Below are 11,155 nucleotides of genomic sequence, written 5' to 3'. Positions count from 1 at the left end.
ATTTGGACATCCTCGCTCCCTTCCTAATGTCTGCATTACACATTAGCCAGAGTTCCTCAAAGAGAGAGTGCCTTCCTGATCATAAAGGTCAATTATTTTTACTTTCCTCTGACACTTACGGTGTAACTTCTTAAAAAGAATACTGTTCTTTCCCAGCTCTGTACTGGGATCATGTTGACTTGCTGCTCACTTTGTACCTGCTTACCCAGACTACGTATCCCTGGTGATCTTCATGTAAAATATCTGTATGTCACTTTGATGTGAATACTGTCCTTTCTCTTCAAAATGTATGTTAACTATGCCTTTGACTTCTAACAGGTGGAACAGTCCTCAGAACTTTCTGAGTCTGTCTCCTGAGTTATAATCCTCAGTTTGGCTCAAATAATACTCTCCTTCCCCTTAACTTCATTTTTGCTGTTCCTTTAAACGGAAATTGCAGATTTCTGTACTAGTTTTGCAGACTCCAATTTGGCTTACAGTTTTTACACTCAAGTTTCTTCCCAAATTTAAAGCATTACTAATTAAATGTCACCTGAAGTCACTGACAAAAAACCCTTAACCCTCCAGATAACGCTATACTTATGAGTATATTACTAAACCCTTTGTGTTACATCAAGTACGCCAAAATAAAGTCAAAATCAGTATTACTTAAAACGTTTCCCAATGTTTTAAAATCCAGGGGTACTAACTTTCACTAAGATATATAATCAGAAAACTTAACTGGTTCCATTTACATTTAAGTGGAAAATTGGTTTTATTACCATTATTCCCACGTTGGTCATCAGCCACTTGAATATGGATCAGAAAATAGATACTTAACCTCAACATTTCTTCAACTCTTTACAGTCACATGTCGAAATTTTCCTTTCATTTATACTATTGCTTTAAAAGGATAAAGACACATAGAATTTCAGTAATAATGCAAACATTGTTTTTCAGCCTTTTTGGAGACTTCTCAAACCTTTTATACATTTAAGCTTTCAAAAAGGAACATATAATTTGTTTAGCCTAACTGGAAAACAGTCACAGCTTGCGATGGAGAAATAACACATTGCTTAATTTTGAATACATGCATGTTCAAAGACACACAGGAAAAGTTTAGGCAAACAGCACAAGTCACCCTCCAAACAAAAGTTTTATGCTTGTGTAACTCAGCAGTATAATCGACAAGAAATATTTCATGAAATTTTTTTACTCTGAAAATTTTGAACCTTAAATTTTAAATACAACTTCTATTTTTCAATTAATATGAACTATGAAAGTACTTTGAATAATTCCATGTTTTCATTTTGTCTGAAAATTCATAGAGGAAAAGATAATATATGCCTCTTCCCCTAAACCAACATTTTTCTTTTAGTAGTATTCAAGCATCAATTAAAGAAAACAACTTAAACTTTTCCTTTGTAAAGAACATTTGGTACATAACTGTTATTTTTAACATCTCCTTTGGCCCTCTCTTTCATATTGGCTTCCCGCATTACCTCCTCTGGAAGTACCACCCCCAATCTGAGCTACTGTATGACTCACAAGGAGCAAGGTACCCCTTATTCACAGAGGGTGAAAACCCTGGTTGTTCTTTTCTTCCTGGCTCATGACGACTTGAATAAGTATTACTTTGGCTGCTTGAGTAACCTTCCAGACCTCCTCTATATCCATCTATTGTATTGCTATAATCATAGCAACTGCTTCCACCGTAAGTCACAGGGGCCCATTGTGCTGCTGGTGCACCGTAGGAGACAGCTGTGAAGTTAATGATTGATAAAATTTAAACATTACAAATTTTTCTGGTATCATATAACATGACTTAAAGTGCTAAATATTTGAAAAGATAAGCTTTGTCTGTCTCTGCTATGAAAATATAAACTATGTCCCAACAGTGAAGGACTTTCACATTTATTTAAAAGAGCGAGCAATATTTTTCAGCCTAAGTAGTTTATTTTAAAATAAATTTTCTGAAAATGGACTGAAATTCTGACCTTCATAATGTTCCTATGCTTCATACTTTTAATAGCACTCTGATTATTTTTAAATGTTAAAATAGTTTTTCTGCAATGAGAAAAAAAGATGAGACTGCCAATTTACCCTTCATAGCATTTTATTTTAAGTGAGCTATCAAGAAAGTAATTCAAACATCTTCAACTTATCAAAAAGGCCATGCTAAACAGTTTTACCTTTGAGGAATTAGAAGTAAAATTAGAGTAAACAATGATCTGGTTAAGTCTAATTCTATGATTTACAAGTTGTAACTGGACTCTTACCGTAACTCTCATATGAACCCCTGTGAGAGCTTCCACTTGGATATTCAGAATAATCTCTATCACGACTTCCACCATAGCCATCACGATCACTAAATTTAAAAGAATGTCATAATTAAGAATTTCAAGAAGCTATTTGATAAAAACACAAAATTTTATATTACCTATGTCCTCTAGAGAGATGATCATTCCAAGAACTTGAATGTCCATAATAACGGTATGCATAGACTCTGCTGGAGTCTGGTGCTGGAGCATAATCCCTTATGTCTCGGGAGCTTGGATGATCTCTGCTTGAATAACTTAAATAAAGCAGATTAAATTTTAAATGCAACTTATAATATCCAGAATATATAAAGAATTCAGACAACAAAAAGACAAAAATTTTAAACGGGCAAAGGACTTGAATATACTTTTGTCCAAAGAAGATATACAATGACCAACGAGGACATGAAAAGCTGCTCAACGTATTTATCAGGGAAATGCAATTCAAAACCAAAATGAAATATCTACTTTGCACCTATCAGACTGGCTATAATTAAAAAAAAAACAAACAGAATATATCAGTGTTGGTGCAGATGCAGAGAAACAAATCATGTATGTGCGTGGCAGAAACGTAAAAGTGGTACAGGTTCTGTGGAAAAGATTAGCAGTTCCTTAAAAAATTAAAGAATTACTATATGTCCCAGGAATTCCACTCCTAAGTATATATACACTCAAAAAGAATTGAAAACAGGTACCCAAATGCTTGTGCAGGAATATTCATGACAGCACTATGGTGAGAATAACCCACACAGATGGATAAACAAACCATGTTAACCACACATAAAATGGAATATTTAGTCAGCCAAAAAAAAAAGATCTAAAGTACTGATTCATGCTACAGCATGGATGATCCTTGAAAATATTTATGCCAAGGGAAAGCTGGATAATAAAGGTCACATATGGTTTGATTCCATTAGTATGATATATTCAGGATTAGATAAATTCATAGATAAGGACACAGATGGGTACCTACCAGGGACAAGGGGGGAGAAAATGGGAGTGACTGCTTATGAATTTTATTTAGGGGTAATGAAATGTTTTGGAACTGAACAGAACAACCGGTGGTTGCATAACACTGTTAAGTGTACTAAATGTTACTGAATTGTTCACTTTTAAATGTTCAATTTTGTGTTAGGTAAATTTCAACAAGAACAACAAAATTAACCATGACTTAATTCATACCGTGTTTTTTCTTACCTATCTTTAGTAGCATAACCATCATCTCTTGGTGACATATAGCCAACTCTCCGAAAAGGGACTGGCTCTCTACGAGGAGAACCTCCATTATTTTTTCTTCCACATGATTCTGAGCCTTTAATTTAAAAATGCTTATGTAAGTATCTCAAAATTGACAGTAATGTTTCAAAGAAAACTTCAAAAGACTGATATCCTTCCTGTCTCCAAAATCATTTTAAAAAACTACTCCTTCTAAAATTCCATTTATGCACATTTTTGTTTCCCTTTAAATGTTACCACTGAACATTTTATTTTCTGACATCTCCCGTTCCCTATACATTTTGCATAACCTTTAAATTACCAGCAGTAGGGAAAACGCCTCAAAATTTGAGCAAAAAATTAATTTTTGGTAACTACTGTCACATATTCAATCACCAAGTGGTTGGCTCTCTCCTTTAAGTGTACAGCCTTAATTATTGACCTTTTATGATGATAGCAATAGTGACTTCTACTGTTTATTAGCAATACTTAAAGGGCTCATTTGAAAAACACTGTACCACTTCCAAAATATGAAACTATCTCCCATAAATAATGTTCTCTTCATGTGTTAATTCTTATTCCTAATTCCTAGAGGTCAACCTTTCTCTTCTCTTGTTTGTTCACTAGGCTAACCACCTAATAACGGAAAGGGTAGGCTTCTTAGCTTCTTTTGTATTTTGAAGTCAACACCGTGCTACATTTGGTTTCATTAATGTTCTACACATAAAGTGGCAATTTGATAATGACTGTTTCAAGTCTGTACCATATTAAGGATCAGAAAACAGTGCTAAAAAAGTTAAGAGCACAAAGTACAGTTCATATGACAAGTTTCAGTTACTGTTTATAATAATTAAATAAAAAATCAGGTGGCCAATATACATAGTTAAACTACTCTACAGACCAGAACATTCTCTCACAGGACATAGTTTTCATGAAAATTCTGATATTGAAACTATGTGATAAAGAAGGCTACTAACCAAAAAGTGTTAGCAGCAACTTAAATTTAGAGGAATTCTATAGCAAACATGGACTTACAAGCAATGTTTTCCCCACTGCAGTGCTAATCACCTACTACATCTATAATTAGAAACTGAAAAATTATTTCCCAACCACAAATCAATAAATAAATTAGTGATCGGTAAACATGTTCATATACTTCTCACTTTCCATTTTGCTTAAACATTCTGTTTAAAATAGCTCACTTTCATTAATAAGAAACAACTGTCTCTGCATTACGTAGCATTTACCTTGTCTTCCCATCCTACTACTGCTTCGTCTTTGAGCAGATCTTTTAGGAGGAGGACCTCCACTTCTCGAAGATGGTCCTCTTTTAACTGGAGAGGGTCCCCTGGAAGAACTCGCCTTGAGACTAGGAGTATGTCCACCACCACCTGTGTTTAAATGAAATCTTTTTAATTAAGTAGAATCAACATTTTTTCATTGGTCAAGTTTCACTTATTGTTATAAATTTTCACTAAACAATTGCTCCAGTCTTCAGCTTTCATATTTGTCTAAACCAAAAAGATTGTTTCCTCATATGACACATAAGTTAGTACAGTTCAAAGACTTACCGTAAAAGTCAGTTTGGAAAATCTAGGAAAAAATTCAAGAACCACTGGTATGAAAGCAGTCTGGGGAGAAGGGAGAGAGTACAGAAAAACCTGGATAAATTAAATGTAAAACTGAATTTTTGATCATATTAGGAGGATGATGGTAAGTTATTAGTTATATAATTCTGGTGTCAAGGAAGCTTTTCAGAAACACAACATCCTAGGTATAAATCAAAACATTAAAAATAAAAAAGATGAATAAAAAATGCATTACCTAAAAGTTAAGTATATACATACAAACAACCCCCTTTGCAGGAGAATATCTGCTTATAACTTTACAGTTGGCCCAGTATCCCTAGGTCTGCATCCATGGATTCAACCAACCTTGGATCACGTAGTGATGTAATATGTATTTACTGATTTGTTAACCATCCACAAGTGTCTGCACTGCTTGGGGAGGAGGATGAAGAGGCGCTGCATTATTTGACAAGAGTTGAAGTGACAGAATTTGAAGATATTAAATCAGGTTACAGAATAGATTTTTATTTTGATGAAAACCCTTACTTCGAAAATAAAGTTCTCTCCAAAGAATTTCATCTGAATGAGAGTGGTGATCCATCTTCAAAGTCCACTGAAATCAAATGGAAATCCGGAAAGGATCTGACAAAACGTTCAAGTCAAACGCAGAATAAAGCCAGCAGGAAGAGACAGCATGAGGAACCAGAAAGCTTCTTCACCTGGTTTACCGATCATTCTGATGCAGGTGCAGATGAGTTAGGAGAGGTCATCACAGATGATATTTGGCCAAATCCATTACAGTACTACTTGGTTCCGGACATGGATGATGAGGAAAGGGAAGGAGAAGAAGGTGACGATGAAGATGAAGAGGAAGAAGGACTGGAAGATATTGATGAAGAAGGGGATGAGGATGAAGGAAGATGAAGGAGAAGATGACTAATGGAACACTGATGGATTCCAACCTTCCTTTTTTAATTTTCTCCAGTCCCTGGGAGCAAGTTGCAGTCTTTTTTTTTTTCTCCTACTCCTCTTGTGCTCAGTTGCCCTGTTTTTGAGGTCTCTTTTCTCCTTTATACCATGGTTCACAACTTATTTTGGGGGGAAATACCTTGAGCAGAATTCAGTGGGAAAAGAATCTCTACCCCTTTCTGTTCCAAATTCATTTTTATCCCTTCCTGTCTCAACAAAAACTTTACGGAATCAACACCACCATGCTCTGTGGGAAAAAGGAAAAACCTTCTGCTCCCTTAGCTCTGCTGGAAGCTGGAGGGTGCTAGGCCCCTGTGTAGTAGTGCCTAGAATTCTAGCTTTTTTCCTCCTTTCTCTGTATATTGGGCTCAGAGATTACACTGTGTCTCTATGTGAATATGGACAGCATTTACCAACATCTATCTGTCTACTTTCTCTTGTTTAAAAAAAGAAAAAAAAAAAAACTTAAAAAAACGGGGTTATAGAAGGTCAGCAAAGGGTGGGTTTGAGATATTTGGGTGGGTTAAGTGGGCATTTTGACAACATGGCTTCTCCTTTGGTATGTTGAATTGTGATGTTTAACGGACATCCTTGCAGTTTAAGATGACACTTCTAAAATAAAATTCTCTCCTAATGATGACTTGAGCCCTGCCACTCGATGGGAGAATCAGCAGAACCTGTAGGATCTTATTTGCAATTGACATTCTCTATTGTAATTTTGTTCCTGTTTAGTGTTATATTTTTCTTTCTGTTTCACTGGAAAGGAAAGATGATGCTCAGTTTTAAACGTTAAAAGTGTACAAGTTGCTTTGTTACAATAAAACTAAATGTGTAAAAAAAAAAAAAGAAATGCACATTAAATTTTGAAAATTTGTTTTACCTTTCTAACCAGAAAGATGTTTAGATATATTCCAATTCCCCTGTATTGCCACAGGCAAGAAAAAATGAGTATTCTTACACATGGGAGAATATGAACTGGTAAACTTTTCTCAAGATCAAGTTAGTGGGAAAAGAACAAAACTATGTTATCTTAAAATGGGCACACCCTTTAACTGAACTTGCATGAAACATTTCCTAAAATTCACACATCTAATTATCACAAAAAGAAGCTAAATGTTTTATTTCTGAAGACTGGTTATGGTTAATAGAGGAAGCAAAGGTTGTTAGATACATGGAAGTTTTTGAAATGCAAAGTGCTTTTCCTCCTTTTCCTACTAAGTAGAAAAGTTCTCTGAAAAAGTTCAAAAAATACATTTTCAACGACTTTCTCCTCTAACACACACACAAAGAAAACATACATATTTCTGAAGCAGAGGTTTTCACTCTTTTCCTGAATCAAAGACACCTTTTAGAATCTAAAGCTCTATTTATTTCCCTAAGGTATTTTCCCAAAATGCAAACAACAGACCCAGGTAGAAAAGCCTCATATCAAAATGACAATGGAGATTTGCTTAGATATCTGAACACATATACTTAAGACAAATACTGCAAGGTGAAACCTAAAATATGAAGTGTTTATCCCTGAATTGTGGATATCTTGAGTGACTTTTATTTTCTGTTGTGAAGTTTTCAAGATTCTCTAGTATTTTTATGTTGCAATAAGGCTACTCTCGGAATAAAATTAATCAATGTATTTTTAACAGATTATGAATGAATCATTGATTTAAACTCATATAAAGTTATTGGCCCTAAAGTGAAAAATTCTAATGTATGATCGACAGTAGTAAACTCTGTAGAAAAATTCTTGAAGAAAAGAAGCAATCAGTAATAATGGTAAAAGAGACTGAATTTAGTTTAAAATTTATGCTATTTCCCTGTAAGGTGATTAACTTTTTGCACATTATCTAGTTAAGTCATTTTATAACTACAATAATTCTTTACCACTTAGAAATACTTCTGACTATCAATGTAACTCATCATCTAATAATTCTTACAGACTACTTTGCTCATAAAGGATGGAATAAAAATTGAGATGTTTCTATACAGTTAAAACTATTTTTCGGTCCTATGGCTGCAGCCTTGTATTTTAAAACATTACCCAAGTGTCCTCCACGTGAGGGACGCTCTCTTGCTCTTCCATTTCCTTCTCTTCCATATCTCGGATTTCTCGTATTTCTCAGACGGCCCCTGTTTCTTGCAGGAGGTTGTGGTCTCTGTTTACCACCGCTTTCAAAAGATGGTTTTTTGGCTTGCTCTACTCTAATTGCTTTTCCATCCAAAGACTAAAAAGAGTAAGTATATCATTAGTAACATTACATCAAATTTATTTACTACTGCACTAGTTCAAGATCAGTATTTTTTCCCCAAAGGAAACATTTTCTTCTGAAATGACTGTGTCCTTCACCATGCCAAATAAATGAGACTTAATTAGTAACTGCCTTTCATTAAGTCATCCAACACAAAGTGTATGTATTGGCAATTAGAGCTCCCTGAAATGTCCTCTGGTATTAAAAGAAGATTAATACCTCTCACTTATCATGAGAGAATATACCCTTTTATTTTCTATAATGGATAACTAAACTCACTTCATTTCTGTACTTCTACCATTCAAAGTCTTCAGTGCCCCAAGGGTATATACATGTATAAGCGTCATTTAAAAAATAAAATTATTCAGTTATTTATTCAAAATGGTTATGCCTACTCTAATTATTTTTAGCATTTATTAAAAATTAAGAGAAAGAAAATTTTCCAACATGATTGCTGTTCTGTATTTACTCTACTTCTAATAATTTCCTTGATGTTTTTTTAAAATAGAGCCCTTATTTGGTCCGTAACATTTCTTGCCTTATTCAATTCTTTAAACGTGTCCCCAAAGAGTAACTTATTATAACAGTACTTCATATTCTTATGTTTCAGAGATGCTTACATTTCTTAATCTTCCAACAACTTCCTAAATTAACCTTTTATAGAGACCAAAGTGATTTTTGAAAACATAATTCAAATCATAATATAATTGCTCTACATAAAACACTCTGTTTCATGTTATTTTTGGAAAACAATTTTAAATGCTGAATTCCTACTAAGACTTCTGGTGGATATGGATGGGCCCTGGCCCACTACAAACAGCCTCAACAGCCATGTGTTCCCACTTTACGGCCTCCTTTTCTGTCTCTGGATCCAAAATATTTTCCATAGACTTATGAATGGCTGCCTCCCTCCCAACATTCAGGATTTAACATTCTTAGATCTATATGTATAGAAATAGTGTCCACCACTGCCCTTAAGCTCTAATGAAATTACCTACTTTATTTTCCTTAATAGTTTTGCATATGAAATTGTATTTATTTTTACTTGTACATTTCTTATCTTTCACCCTAGAACACAAGTGTCCAAGAAAATAGGTATTTTGTCTTACCCACAACCATTAATCAATTGCTAAATCAACGCCTGGCAATAAAATATCTGTTGAATAAAGAATTTGAAAATAATATCTACACAAACTATGCATTCTTGTGCTTGAAAACAAAAAAAAAAACGGGGGTGGGGGGATCACCATCAACTATTCTTCATAACGCAAATTTTTCTCTTCTCCCAAAATAAAATCATGAGTCAAAATCAACTTTTAGGTACTACCATACCTTAAAATATGAAAGTAAAGTAAAAACATGTCAACATGTGCCAAGTGCCTGCAGCATACCAGAAACCAAGCTATAGGAAAAAGGGAATTAATGTATGTGTTCCACACCACGAGAACTGAGAAGCACTGGGGGTAATTTTAACAATTAACAATTCACAGTATGATGAATATAAAAAGATATTACCTGCAATATAAAATGGGAAAAATATTACCTACAATATAAAAAAAATCTTGGAGCAAATATGCAATTAAAAGTACAGTTTTAAGGGACAGATGATTATTTGTAACACTGACACACAGAAGAGTGACTCTCAAGTACAAATAAGCTGAGACTTAAGAATAACAGTATGGGATACTGGGGAGAGCTGTACAGGCTAGAACTTACTTACTTTTACGTTTGAATGCTAAAACAGGTTTAAAATATATTGTTAAAGCTAATGTTAATTTCAATCTCTTTCCAACCAGACAATCCAGTACTTATGTGACAAAAAGGAGAGTGAAGGCTTATATGGCCTTATGTTACTTTAAAAAATTAGAAAATAAAAACAGTCTAGAAATAGTACTAAATGGAGAACACAAAATATTATTAAAAGACTCTTACCTTTCCATTCATATATTTGGCAGCCTCCTTCGCATCTGCAGGATTCTCAAAAGTAATAAAAGCAAAGCCTCTAGACTTGTTTGTTTCCCGAACCTTCATCAAAATAACTGTAAAACACATACATCTTTTTAATTTAAAATTTCACATAAAATTGAACTTTTCATGTTTTCAAAATTATCAATGCTTTGACAATTTCTCATGAGGCCTCCTTAACTTAATTTGATGATATGGACACAGTACAGTAACAACCTCCTAAAAGTTACTTAAAAATGAAACAAAAAACAAAAACAAATAAACCAAAAAAAAAAAACCTTTCCATTTTATATCATTTCCAGTATTTTAAAAACAGAGTCAATAATTTCAAACATTCTACAATTAGCATATCTCATCCTATTTCATGTCCTATGACCACAGTATATTGAAAAAGCCCTGGGACTTCCCTGGCAGTCTGGTGGATAAGACTCCACGTTCCCAACGCAGGGGACACAGGTCTGATCCCTTGTCAGGCAACTAAGATCCACGTGCCGCATGCCACTCAGCGCAGGCTTGATCCCTGGTCAGGTAACTAAGATCCTGCATGCCACAAAGCGCAGGTGGGGGGAAGAAAAAAACGCTGCTTTTTTCCCTTCTCAGTAGTAGGAGACCCTAAGGTGTACCCTTTCCCTCATTGCCCAGTGCTTTCCTGATAAAAAATTGCAACTTAAAAAAAAAGTGCTCATGTGTTAAGCATAGAAAAAGCATTTTAACTTAGCTGTTCAATGGTGTATGTTTAATACACATTTGCTTTGAATAGATACATATATTGGTTCTAAAAATTACCTTCCGTAATGCGACCATATTTCCCAAATACCACTTCAAGAGAATTTTCCCTGGTGTCAGCATGGAGACCTCCTATGAACAGTTTCCCAGGCTGATGTGCTTCTGCCAT

General features: G+C 34.4%; 1 protein-coding gene across 1 annotated transcript; it reads right to left on the bottom strand.

Moving 5' to 3' along the window:
• Positions 1 to 1,477: 1,477 nt before the first annotated feature.
• Positions 1,478 to 11,155, bottom strand: LOC118889437 (RNA-binding motif protein, X chromosome-like). Its single transcript, XM_036841181.1, has 8 exons — positions 11,047 to 11,155; positions 10,228 to 10,334; positions 8,088 to 8,271; positions 4,760 to 4,903; positions 3,495 to 3,609; positions 2,420 to 2,554; positions 2,259 to 2,347; positions 1,478 to 1,740 (listed from the first exon to the last, which is right to left on the bottom strand). Exons 1-8 carry the CDS (start codon positions 11,153 to 11,155, stop codon positions 1,478 to 1,480), a joined length of 1,146 nt encoding a protein of 381 aa, XP_036697076.1.

This window comes from Balaenoptera musculus, chromosome Y (assembly GCF_009873245.2).
Source record: "Balaenoptera musculus isolate JJ_BM4_2016_0621 chromosome Y, mBalMus1.pri.v3, whole genome shotgun sequence".
Taxonomy (NCBI): domain Eukaryota; kingdom Metazoa; phylum Chordata; class Mammalia; order Artiodactyla; family Balaenopteridae; genus Balaenoptera; species Balaenoptera musculus.
Note: the sequence above shows the minus strand (reverse complement) of the source record. Positions and strands in the feature narration are given on the sequence as shown.

Coding starts and splice junctions, on each gene's coding strand:
- LOC118889437 (XM_036841181.1), bottom strand. CDS start 11,155: ATGGCAGAAGCACATCAGCCTGGGAAACTGTTCATAGGAGGTCTCCAT. Junction 3,610..4,759: donor TAGTAGGATGGGAAGACAAG/GTAAATGCTACG, acceptor TTTAAATTAAAG/GCTCAGAATCATGTGGAAGA. Junction 2,555..3,494: donor GGTTATGCTACTAAAGATAG/GTAAGAAAAAAC, acceptor GCTTTATTTAAG/TTATTCAAGCAGAGATCATC.